Source organism: Dendrobates tinctorius, unplaced genomic scaffold (genome assembly GCF_039654945.1).
Source record: "Dendrobates tinctorius isolate UK_male_01 unplaced genomic scaffold, ASM3965494v1 ptg000003l, whole genome shotgun sequence".
NCBI classification, from domain to species: Eukaryota; Metazoa; Chordata; class Amphibia; order Anura; family Dendrobatidae; genus Dendrobates; species Dendrobates tinctorius.
This window is the reverse complement of record NW_027361671.1, coordinates 79,499,323-79,513,087: the sequence shown is the minus strand read 5'-3', so window position 1 is coordinate 79,513,087 and position 13,765 is coordinate 79,499,323. Positions and strand designations below refer to the sequence as shown.

At 45.3% G+C, this 13,765-nt stretch overlaps 1 protein-coding gene across 1 annotated transcript in view; it reads left to right on the top strand.

Moving 5' to 3' along the window:
- The window catches only part of FBN2 (fibrillin 2), a 378,197-nt gene that overhangs the window by 24,529 nt on the left and 339,903 nt on the right, over window positions 1-13,765 (top strand). The window contains exon 4 of the mRNA XM_073557740.1: window positions 1,566-1,661. Coding sequence (XP_073413841.1) covers window positions 1,566-1,661 — 96 coding nt within the window. The remainder of the gene's footprint in view (window positions 1-1,565; window positions 1,662-13,765) is intronic.

Genomic DNA, 13,765 nt, shown 5'->3' with positions numbered 1-13,765 from the left:
CTTCACTCATCGACACTCCTGACAGGTGCGTCACTGTGGCCACCTTAGGCCCGTAAACTAACAGCGCTTCCACTGATCAGTCGTCGTGTCAAGTACGGTGTCTCACACCCAGTGCCTCGTCCCTTCTGCGGTTCTTCCTGTCAGGACCACCCCCCTGATGTTCTCTCTCCTCAGCCCCCCTGGTTTAGATTCTCCTCACAGCGCACAGACTGTCGCAGTCCTCCTGTCACTGGAGCTCCCCCTGGGGACTGGAACCTTCTGGAACACTCCCTCAGTATTTATAGCTCTCCCGGTCCCCTGTCACTGTAACCCCGCCCCCCATGACCAACGGTTTCTAAAACCCTAAGCTGATGTCAAGTCCTTTGCTCACACTCCTCCCTGCCATCTAATGGTCAACCCAAGGTACTACACGTCCACTACACTTTCCTAGCTGTTTCCCCACTGTAATAACTGACACCTACCTACACTGTGCAAACCTTTCCTTCTTCACTCTGACTAGTCCGTCCATCCATCAGGTCACCTTCCCTACACCATTATGCTTTTAGGTTCAAAAATTTTCACAAGGAATCAAGTAGCATGGTGAGCTGGCAAAGCACCAAAATGTGACAGCCTAAATGCACCTCTTTTGAGATTTACTTCAGTTGACAGTACATAGATCTTTCTAATGATCTTTTTACACATAGATGTGCGAAGGGGACAAGGGGGCATCCTCTACATGTATAGGAAAGAAGGTTTAATCATAATCAGAGATGCAGATTCTTTACTGTAAGAGCAGTGAGACTATGGAACTCTCTGCCACATGTTGCTGTAATGGTTAATTTACTACGAAAATTCAAGGGAGGCCTGGATGCCTTTCTTGATAAATATAATATTACAAGTTATTGGTACTAGTTTCTGTGATGGGACGTTGATCCAAAGAAAAAAATCTGTTTTCTTTATGTGGACGTAGGAAGGAATTTTTCCCCTAATATGGAACTTAGTGACCCTATGGGGCTTTTGCCTTCCCCTGGATCAACATGTTAGTCTATGTGCCTATGATCAGGAAATCGCCACTTTTTGGACTCCCGCGTGTTTTCACTGAAGCAGTTAAATCCACATGTGTTCATTGAACCATTTGGATTCACCACATCAAGTGAATGGATATAATATGCTGTGGCTTGTAAACTCATACCATGGGTGAGTTTGCGTAGCGATAAATAGAAGCACAGTGGGCATGGGATTTCTATAAATCCCATTCACTGTACTTCTAATGCAGAACGCAGTGTTCTGGACGCTGCGTCCAAAACGCTGCTCCTTCTGGTCACGGGCATGTACCCTTAGGCTATAGGTTGAACTTGATGGACTTAAGTATACGCTCAACCTTAAAAATTATGAAATTATGGAACTTTGACTGCATGTAAACATTTTCTCTGCTCTCTAGATGTCAAAGAATACACCTAGATACACATGTTTAGAATGTATTCATAATGAATACTTAATACATATATAAAGTATGTAGTTAGACTATAATAATATATTGTATGAGGTAAAGAATATAAAGTGTAATGTATGATTTTATTTTACAGTCTCTCAGTGCAGCATTCGATGCATGAATGGAGGAACATGTGTTGATGATCAATGTCGTTGTCAAAAGGGTTACGTTGGAGCTCATTGTGGACAACGTAAGTATGCTACAACTTAAAGGAGTTTCCACTACTTTTCCTATTTTAAAATAATACAGTCCAACATTGTCTAAATATAGAAAATATTATATACTCATCCACTGATCCTCCACCGCCATTTTCCAAATGAACGTTTTTATGTCCATGTGCGTGCTGTAAAGAACTGGAACTGTTTTTCAAAGCTTAGAGTAGCAACACTGGCTGCTTCCATCAAGTCAACTCCCTGATATATATCAATGATCTGAATCCCCCCCTTTATGTCTATGGGCAGGGTAAGGGTCCTAAATTGGAGCTACTGTACATTAAAAATTAGTAATACACCAATCCTGCAACTCATATCTACTTGAAAATCTAAAGACATTCACTTGTATACACTCCTCTGCTAGCACTATATGAAGCTTTAGCAATGCAAATGCAAGTCACTCAAAAACAGGTGGCATGGAACATTCATGTAGTATGAATAGAGGAATTTGACCCCTGAGGAAGCCATAGATGCAAAACACGAAAATTACGTTTGAAATTTTTTTCAAGTTAAATTAGAAAATGTATATCCTTAAAAACTGACATTTTTAATTGAAAATACTTTTTTTTAACTTAAATTTAATCTATTTTATGCAGCATGGGTTAAACAGAAAAAAACAACAAAATGCTGAATTGTTGTTGTTTTTTCTACCCCACCCCCAAATAAATTATTAAATGATAACATCTGAAAATGGTGAAGGGGACTATAAATACAACCTCTTCTTCAAACAACAAGCCTACACAAAATAGACACTTGTTATGGAAAAGTACTATAGTTATGGCTCTTCTAATATAAAAATGAAAAACAGAAAAGAGAAATAGCTTTTTCATGAGGGCCTAAATTGGCAGGTCTGCAAGGGGTTATGTATGAAAATATAATGAAATAATCTTGCTTGTTTTATAATACCTCCTTACTAGTAGAGATGGGCGATCCTGAACACCTACTATTTGGGAACGGACTTCACAAGGAAGTCTGTTTTACTGTTTGGGTTCAGCACCCCGAACACCTGGGGTTTCTCACACTATTATGCAAATGACACAGAGAAACATTGGCAGCTCTGAACGGCGGTAAGATTAAAACCACCAGTCAGAGAAAAGTGGCTCCCACGCTGTCAGATGACAAGCTCCGGTCACCACCTGTTCTCACTATTATTAGTGGCAGAAGGTGGTGGCTGATGAAATTATTCTCTAAATAAATATTTTTTCTCTTTTAGAATGGCGTGAGTTCCCCTGTATTATTGATAACCAGCCAGGCAAAACTGACAATTGCGGGCTGTAACCCTCAGCTGTCAGCTTTAGCAAGGTTGCTTAACAAGAATAGAGGGGTCCCATACCATTTTTAAAAATTATTTAAATAAATAATTTTAAAAAATGGCATGGGATCTGCACCATTTTTGACAACCAGCCAAACTAAAGCAAACAGCTGGGGGCTGCTATGCTCAGGCTTGTAAGAGACCATGCATATAGGCCACCCCTTCACCTAAAAATTGCAGCCAGCAGCCGCCCAGAAAGGTGCAGCTATTAGATGAGTCATTTCTGGCACTTTGCCTGAATCTCCCACTTGCCCTTTGGTGCTGGCAAGTGGGGTTCATATTTGTGAGGTTGATATCACCTTTGTATTGTCTGGTGACATCCAGCCCGTGGTTTAGTAATGGAGAGGCATGTAAAAGACACCTCTCCATTACTAATCCTATAGTTACATTGTTAATAAGCACACTGCCACTTCAATTTTTTTCTTTTTTAAATAGCAAACACGTTTATACTCACATAACGGCCATTCCACTGAAGCCAACATCTCCTGTAGAACACAAAAATAACCCTTTCTCTCACATGTCCATCGTTCTGTCTCTTGCCATAATCCATGTCTGCGATAAACAGTTTTCAACCTGGAAAGTACCAAGATGCAACCATCCAGGTTGAAAACCATTGAGAATTGAGCTGCTGTGAGCTTGGCCTCAGTGACTAGCGGTGACATCATCGAGGTTACCGTAGGTTGCTGAGTCTACATTCCCAGCTAAGCCCATGAACTGCAATGAGATCACCGCTAGCAGAGTGAGAAATATGAACCTCACTTGCCTCTGCTACAGGGCAAGTGGGAAGAGTCAGGCAAAGTGCCTGAATTGGCGCATCTAATAGATGTGCCTTTCCTTGGTGGCTGCTGCTGCTATTTTTAGGCTGGGGAGCAATATCCTTGGCCACTTATCAGCTTGAGAATATCATCCCCCAGCTGTCTCCTTTAGCTTGACTGGCTGTCAAAAATGGGGGGAACCCCACTCCGTTTTTAACATTTTTTTATTTAAATAATTTTAAAAAATGACATGGGGAACCCTCTTTTCTTAATAACTAACCTTGCTAAAGCTGACAGCTGAGGGTTGCAGCCAGCAGCTGTTAGTTTTGCCTGGCTGGTTATCAATAATATAGAGGAACACATTCCATTTTGCTTTAGTTATTTATTTAGTGCGCAGGCGTCGGCTGATGATTACTCTTATCAGCAGCCGCCTGCTATCACTGTTATTAGCAGCAGCAGGCGTAGGCTGATGAGGAGTAGTAGTCCCATCAGCCGACGCCAGTAACCAGAAGTAAACTTTTATCTCCTGTCATAGCTGCGGGCTCACGCTGTCATTTGACATCATGGGAACTGCAGCTCTCGTACCAGTGGTAATGATTGTATCGCTGATCAGAGGCAATGTTCAGGCCCCCCATTCAAGTGATTAGGGTCTGGGTTCGGGACCAGAACATCCAGGGGTTTACCCATCACTACTTACTAGGACTGTGTTTGATTCTTGTGAAATACTCATATACATTGTATGTCAGATTAATTTTTGATGCTTTACAGTTTTTAATGATATTCATTCTTAGCTTTTCTCATGCTGAGCACTTTAAATCCTTCACTAAAAATCTCAGTTTTGAGCCCAGTTTCACACATACGTAGTGTACAGTAATGGAAATGTGAAGATATAAGAAAGGCTGTGACCTCCTCCTGGAGCTGAATGTTTGAAACTTTTGATATAAAACCCCCACACTTGGATTGTAAGACATCAAACGCTTGGCCATGAACTACACACATAAGAGTGAGGGAATCCGCTTAGATCGGTGAGAGATAGGCAATGAACATTGTTTAAAGGCAATAAAATAGCTTCAAAATTATACACTTTCATGTTTTGTAGTTCAGTGATTCTTAGAAAACTATAATAATATGTAATAATAGGACTGGGGCTATATGGAGACTTTGACTGTGACACAGGCCATACTTCAAGTAAAACATCTGATCTAGCTGGGTTTTTCATGCTTTTGCCTGTCATTGACAAAATTCCCTAGGGATACATTGCCCCTAATGTGACAACTTTCACTTGCATTATGCTCTGATTTTATAGCGGCACGTGAGTCACAGCTAAAGTCACCATATAGCCCTAACCTAACTGTCAGGTATTCTCAATTATGATAAGTCCCTACTATGACCAAATGCAAGCGCTTAAACAAGGTACTATAATATATAGTGGGTGCGCAAAGTATTCAGACCTCTTTATATTGTTTCATTGCAGCCATTTGGTAAATTAAGAAAAGTTCATTTTTTTCTCATTAATGTACAATCTGCACCTCATCTTGACTGAAAAAACCCCCAGAAATGTAGAAATTTTTGCATATTTATTAAAAAATAAAAACTTAAATATCACATGGTCATAAGCATTCAGGCCCTTTGCTCAGTATTGAGTAGAAGCACCCTTTTGAGCTACTACAGCCATGAGTCTTATTGGGAATGATGCAACAATTTTTTCACACCTGGATTTGGGGATCATCTGGCATTCTTCCTTGCAGATCCTCTCTAGTTCTGACAGGTTGGATGTTAAACATTGGTGGACAGCCATTTTCAGGTCTCTCCAGAGATGCTCAATTAGATTTAGGTCAGGGCTGTGGCTGGGCCAGTCAAGAATGGTCACAGAGTTGTTCTGTAGCCACTCCTTTGTTATTTTTGCTGTGTGCTTAGGGTCATAGTCTTGTTGGAAGGTGAACCTTTGGCCATGTCTGAGGTCCAGAGCACTCTGGAAGAGGTTTTCATCCAGGATATCTCGGTACTTGGCCGCATTCATGTTTCCTTCAATTGCAACCAGTCATCCTGTCCCTGCAACTGAAAAACACCCCCATAGCATGATGCTGCCACCACCATATTTCACTGTTGGGATTGTATTGGGCAGGTGATGAGCAGTGCCTGGTTTTCTCCACACATACCATTTAGAATTATCACCAAAAAGTTATGTCTTCGTCTCATCAGACCAGAGAATTTTATTTCCATTTCTGGGAGCCCTTCATGTGTTTTTTTTTAGCAAACTCTTGCACTGAGGAGAGGCTTCCTTCGGGCCACTCTGCCATAAAAGCCCGACTGATGGAGGGCTGCAGTGATAGTTGACTTTGTGGAACTTTCTCCCATCTCCCTACTGCATCTGTGAGCTCAGCCACAGTCATCTTGGGGTTCTTCTTTACCTCTTTCACCAAGGCTCTTCTCCCACGATTGCTCAGTTTGGCTGGACAGCCAGGTCTAGGAAGACTTCTGGCGGTCCCAAACTTCTATTTAAGGATTATGGAGGCGACTGTGCTCTTAGGAACCTTGAGTACAGCAGAAATTATTTTGTAACCTTGGCCAGATGTATGCCTTGCCCCAAGTCTGTCTGTGAGCTCCTTGGCCAGTTCCTTGACCTTATGATTCTCATTTGGTCTGACATGCACTGTGAGCTGTGGGGTCTAACATAGACAGGTGTGTGCCTTTACAAATCAGGTCCTATCAGTCTAACTAAACACAGCTGGACTTCAATGAAGGAGTAGAACCATCTCAAGGCGGATATGGACAGCATGTGACTTAAATATAAGTGCCTGAGCAAATGGTCTGAATACTTACGACTAGAGTTGAGCGAAACGGGTCGAAAAATTTCAAAAGTTGCCGACTTTTGGCAAAGTCGGGGTTTCATGAAACGAAACCCGACCCTAGGATGAGGTCGGCCACGAGGTCGGCGACTTACTCGCCAAAGTCGCGTTTCAAAAGTTTGTTTTGCGCTCTTTTTCAGCCAATCAGGATCCACGGACACTGTGGGCAACGTGATGACATAGGCAGGGGTCACCACCATCTTTCAGAAGGGCATGCAAGTGATTGGCTTGCTTTGGTGGGCGTCACAGGGGTTATAAAAGGGCGTGCACGCCGACCGCCATCTTACTTCTTACTTCTGCTGATCTTAGCATAGGGAGAGGTTGCTGCTGCTGATTCTGTAGGGAGAGCGTTAGGCAGGGAAGAAGAAAAAAAACTGCTTCTGCTGCTAGCGATTTTGCCTGTACAACACACCAGTCACTGTGTGTGCAGTGCAAGGGGAGGCTATATTGTGGTGGATCAGCGGTGTTGGTTGTTAGGCTGCCTTCTAAGACTTCCTGACAGCTGCATTGCTGTTTACCCACTGCTCTGCAAACTGCTTTTTTAAAAGCAATCCCAATTTTTTTTTTTGTCCTGCTGAGGTACTGAGCGTGCATTTTTTCACACCATACAGCGGTGTACGCTCCTCACACAGTACCGTGTAACGGCTGTTATCACAGCCACAGTGAAGCTATCTGTGTGTCACTCTGTGAGAATAAGTCGAGGACATGTTCCGTTCTTACAGACCTGCACCTACTAGTTTTGTCTAGCTTTCAAACAGTTAAATATATTTGCTGTTTGATCACATTCAAAACTATAGAGAGACAGCGTGTGTCAGTCCGTATACTTAAAAAACACGGAGCTTGACAATTTTACGTACACCGGACAGCCGTGTACGTGCACGCTCCTCTCAGTACCGTGTAACGGCTGTTATCACGGCCACAGTGAAGCTATCTGTGTGTCACTCTGTGAGAATAAGTCGAGGACATGTTCCGTTCTTACAGACCTGCACCTACTAGTTTTGTCTAGCTTTCAAACAGTTAAATATATTTGCTGTTTGATCACATTCAAAACTATAGAGAGACAGCATGTGTCAGTCCGTATACTTAAAAAACACGGAGCTTGACAATTTTACGTACACCGAACAGCCGTGTACGTGCACGCTCCTCTCAGTACCATGTAACGGCTGTTAACACGGCCACAGTGAAGCTATCTGTGCGTCACTGTGGAAGGATAAGTGGAGGACTTGTTCCGTTCTTACAGACCTACACTCTAGGGAGATTCCTATTCTGCCCAATTCTACATACACCTTGTAGTTTGTGATACACTAGCCAATTTCTGCCTGTGACATAGCGCTCTGATATTCAGTGGGCCTCACACAATCCAAAAGTGTCCAGTGTCCACTAGTGTGTGCAGAAATTCAAAATCTCCCTTATCCTGTAGTGACTTTTTTCACACCTGGGCCATCGAGCCTGTGACATAGCACTCTGATATTCAGTGGGCCTCACACAATCCAAAAGTGTCCAGTGTCCACTAGTGTGTGCAGAAATTCAAAATCTCCCTTATCCTGTAGTCACTTTTTTCACACCTGTGCCATCGAGCCTGTGACATAGCGCTCTGATATTCAGTGGGCCTCACACAATCCATAAGTGTCCAGTGTCCACAAGTGTGTGCAGAAATTCAAAATCTCTGTGATCCTGTAGTCACTTTTTTCACACCTGTGCCATCGAGCCTGTGACATAGCGCTCTGATATTCAGTGGGCCTCACACAATCCAAAAGTGTCCAGTGTCCACTAGTGTGTGCAGAAATTCAAAATCTCTGTGATCCTGTAGTCACTTTTTTCACACCTGTGCCATCGAGCCTGTGACATAGCGCTCTGATATTCAGTGGGCCTCACACAATCCAAAAGTGTCCAGTGTCCACTAGTGTGTGCAGAAATTCAAAATCTCCCTTATCCTGTAGTGACTTTTTTCACACCTGGGCCATCGAGCCTGTGACATAGCGCTCTGATATTCAGTGGGCCTCACACAATCCATAAGTGTCCAGTGTCCACAAGTGTGTGCAGAAATTCAAAATCTCTGTGATCCTGTAGTCACTTTTTTCACACCTGTGCCATCGAGCCTGTGACATAGCGCTCTGATATTCAGTGGGCCTCACACAATCCAAAAGTGTCCAGTGTCCACTAGTGTGTGCAGAAATTCAAATTCTCCCTTATCCTGTAGTCACTTTTTTCACACCTGTGCCATCGAGCCTGTGACATAGCGCTCTGATATTCAGTGGGCCTCACACAATCCATAAGTGTCCAGAGTCCACAAGTGTGTGCAGAAATTCAAAATCTCTGTGATCCTGTAGTCACTTTTTTCACACCTGTGCCATTGAGCCTGTGACATAGCGCTCTGATATTCAGTGGGCCTCACACAATCCAAAAGTGTCCAGTATCCACTGGTGTGTGCAGAAATTCAAAATCTCCCTTATCCTGTAGTCACTTTTTTCACACCTGTGCCATCGAGCCTGTGACATAGCGCTCTGATATTCAGTGGGCCTCACACAATCCAAAAGTGTCCAGTGTCCACTAGTGTGTGCAGAAATTCAAAATCTCTGTGATCCTGTAGTCACTTTTTTCACACCTGTGCCATCGAGCCTGTGACATAGCGCTCTGATATTCAGTGGGCCTCACACAATCCAAAAGTGTCCAGTGTCCACTAGTGTGTGCAGAAATTCAAAATCTCCCTTATCCTGTAGTCACTTTTTTCACACCTGTGCCATCGAGCCTGTGACATAGCGCTCTGATATTCAGTGGGCCTCACACAATCCAAAAGTGTCCAGTGTCCACTAGTGTGTGCAGAAATTCAAAATCTCCCTTATCCTGTAGTCACTTTTTTCACACCTGTGCCATCGAGCCTGTGACATAGCGCTCTGATATTCAGTGGGCCTCACACAATCCATAAGTGTCCAGAGTCCACAAGTGTGTGCAGAAATTCAAAATCTCTGTGATCCTGTAGTCACTTTTTTCACACCTGTGCCATTGAGCCTGTGACATAGCGCTCTGATATTCAGTGGGCCTCACACAATCCAAAAGTGTCCAGTATCCACTGGTGTGTGCAGAAATTCAAAATCTCCCTTATCCTGTAGTCACTTTTTTCACACCTGTGCCATCGAGCCTGTGACATAGCGCTCTGATATTCAGTGGGCCTCACACAATCCAAAAGTGTCCAGTGTCCACTAGTGTGTGCAGAAATTCAAAATCTCTGTGATCCTGTAGTCACTTTTTTCACACCTGTGCCATCGAGCCTGTGACATAGCGCTCTGATATTCAGTGGGCCTCACACAATCCAAAAGTGTCCAGTGTCCACTAGTGTGTGCAGAAATTCAAAATCTCCCTTATCCTGTAGTCACTTTTTTCACACCTGTGCCATCGAGCCTGTGACATAGCGCTCTGATATTCAGTGGGCCTCACACAATCCAAAAGTGTCCAGTGTCCACTAGTGTGTGCAGAAATTCAAAATCTCCCTTATCCTGTAGTCACTTTTTTCACACCTGTGCCATCGAGCCTGTGACATAGCGCTCTGATATTCAGTGGGCCTCACACAATCCATAAGTGTCCAGTGTCCACAAGTGTGTGCAGAAATTCAAAATCTCTGTGATCCTGTAGTCACTTTTTTCACACCTGTGCCATCGAGCCTGTGACATAGCGCTCTGATATTCAGTGGGCCTCACACAATCCAAAAGTGTCCAGTGTCCACTAGTGTGTGCAGAAATTCAAAATCTCTGTGATCCTGTAGTCACTTTTTTCACACCTGTGCCATCGAGCCTGTGACATAGCGCTCTGATATTCAGTGGGCCTCACACAATCCAAAAGTGTCCAGTGTCCACTAGTGTGTGCAGAAATTCAAAATCTCCATTATCCTGTAGTCACTTTTTTCACACCTGTGCCATCGAGCCTGTGACATAGCACTCTGATATTCAGTGGGCCTCACACAATCCATAAGTGTCCAGTGTCCACAAGTGTGTGCAGAAATTCAAAATCTCTGTGATCCTGTAGTCACTTTTTTCACACCTGTGCCATCGAGCCTGTGACATAGCGCTCTGATATTCAGTGGGCCTCACACAATCCAAAAGTGTCCAGTGTCCACTAGTGTGTGCAGAAATTCAAAATCTCCCTTATCCTGTAGTCACTTTTTTCACACCTGTGCCATCGAGCCTGTGACATAGCGCTCTGATATTCAGTGGGCCTCACACAATCCAAAAGTGTCCAGTGTCCACTAGTGTGTGCAGAAATTCAAAATCTCCCTTATCCTGTAGTCACTTTTTTCACACCTGTGCCATCGAGCCTGTGACATAGCGCTCTGATATTCAGTGGGCCTCACACAATCCAAAAGTGTCCAGTGTCCACTAGTGTGTGCAGAAATTCAAAATCTCCCTTATCCTGTAGTCACTTTTTTCACACCTGTGCCATCGAGCCTGTGACATAGCGCTCTGATATTCAGTGGGCCTCACACAATCCATAAGTGTCCAGTGTCCACAAGTGTGTGCAGAAATTCAAAATCTCCCCTGTCATATAGACAACTTGTACCTTGTTTTACATTACTATATAGTTTGTTGGATTTTGTCTACATTTCTACAAAAAATGAGGAAGGCTGGTGGAAGAGGCCGTGGAATTGGGCGGGGGTTGGCAGCTGGTAATGATGGTGTTGGTGGTGGATTTGATGGTAGTGGCAAGAGCAAAATAGGACCAAATGCAGGAGGTGTTGAGCCTGCATCATCGTCTGGCTCCATAAGGCTTCGAAGGCTTAGTTTTCTAGGAGTTGGCAAACCGCTTTTAATGCCAGAGCATCAGGAAAAAGTTTTGTCTTACATTGCTGACTCAGCCTCCAGCTCTATCGCCTCCTCTTCTGAAGTTGTAAAAAGTAAAAGCACTGAGTCGTCATTGGAGGCTCATGTTCATGAACCACACCTTTCCTTGTGTCCTTCACCCCAACCAAGATTGAAGGATGACGCAGGCCATACTACTGATTACTCCATGGAGCTGTTTTCACACACCATGCCTGGATTATCAAGTGAAATGGTGAATTACCCAGGCCAAGATGAATCTGACATGGAGTGCACTGATGTACAGCCGCTGATAGATGATTCTGCTGGTACATTCACTCAGAGCACTACATTGTCCTCGCAGTGTACAGAGCCAGATTCTGACCCTGATGAGACTCAGGTGCCCCTTCCCGCACACTATACCACCATACACGGTGACACAAAGGAAGGTGCACATGACATTGAAGAGGAGGTGATGGATGACCCAGTTGTTGACCCAGATTGGCATCCATTGGGGGAAGAGGGTGCTGCTTCCAATAGCTCAGATGAGGAGCATCCACAGAAGACATCGACATCGCAACAGCTGTTATCTGGCAGGCCCGGAGCACTCCAAAGACAGGTTCCAAAAATCAAAAGAGTTGCTGGACAGCTTGTCCAGAGGGTCAAAAAATCACAGCGTGCTAGGCCGCAAAATGTCTGCCAAAGTAGGAAGAGTGCAGTGTGGCACTTTTCTGAACAAAATCCTCATGATCAGGCCAAGGTTATCTGTAAGAAGTGCGCAAAGACCTTTAGCCGAGGGAAAAATCTGAAAAATTTGAATACCAGTTGCATGCTTAGACATTTAACCACCATGCACTTGCAAGCGTGGACACAACACCAAACCTCAAGTGCCACATGTGCAACTGATCACAAAGAAGGTAGTCAGCAAAGCTACATTGTTTCCCCCACTGTAAGCCCACCGGTTAGCGCAGCAGCAAATGTTGAGGTGTCGTTGCAAGGCCACAGCAGTCAGGGAATCCCACTGTTATATCAACGAAATACTGAATTTAGGCCATCAGAAAGAACACCAACTCCATTACCATCATCAACCCTCTCTCAGTCCGCCCTGTCCACCGCTACTTCCACCATATGCAGCTCTGAAGTCCAGCTCACCCTCCCAGACACTATGAGCAGGTCAAGAAAGTACTCAGTCTCTCATCTGCGTACACTGGGTTTGAACGCCCACATTGCCAAACTAATCTCGTTTGAGATGATGCCCTATCGGTTGGTGTAAAGCGCAGCTTTCCGCGAACTCATGGCCTATGCAGTACCACGCTATGACCTACCCAGTCGCCACTTCTTCTCTCGCAAAGCCATCCCAGCCCTCCACCAACATGTAAAAGACCGCATTGTCCATGCACTCAAGCAGTCAGTGAGTGGAAAGTTGCACCTCACAACTGATGCATGGTCCAGTCGGCATGGCCAGGGCCGTTACGTGTCCATCACTGCGCACTGGGTTAATGTGGTGGATGCAGGGTCCAAAGGGGACAGCGGTGGTGGGACAGTGCTGCCTAGCCCACGGTATAGGAAACAGTTGGCTGTTGGTGTTCGACCCTCCTCCTCCTCCTCCTCCTCCAGATGCGAAAGCTCGTCCACAGAGCGCAGTCATACGAGCACTCCATCTGCAGCTGTGTAATGCTGACGAGAACTATGTCAGAGAGTGGACCCTCTGGATCGCGGATCCGGAGCCCCTGGGCCGAGCACGCCAGGTGAAGACCGACCCCTATACAGGGACCGTTTGAGGCAGGACCACAGAGGACGGAGGCGCGATAGCCGGAACCAAGAGGGACGGCTCCACGAACAAAAGGCCTGGGAAGGCAGCGGACAGAGATACTAGCAGGACAGGTGGCTCAGGGAAGGACACAATACGGAATGGCAAGAGGAAGGATCAGGGCGAACTGGAGACAGGGAACGGCCACAAGGAATGGAAGGAAAGGAGAGCCTGGACAGACTGGGGAGAGTGAGAGGGAACGACACAGAGGAAGGCAGGAAGGATAAGGCAGAGATTGGACTAACTACAGGAGAACTGTAGGGGCCAGATTGCTACACAATCATCAGGCGTCCTCCTAACAGTGAGGACGCCTGAAATATACCAACCACCGGAAGTGCGTGCCCCAGGCCAGCCCCTCAGCGCCGCCCACAGCTGGAGAGAGAGGACGGGAGGGGGCGTGCGCGCGACAGAGAGCGGGAGCCAGGAGCCGCCGTGAGGGAGCGTGGACGACGGGCGCGAGCCCGGACGGGAGCGCGCAGGTAGGGAAACGCTGCGGTGCGCGCTGCAACAGAAGGGACATCGGCGGGCATAGCCGCCGATGTCACAAGCTGCCACTGTTGCACATGAGG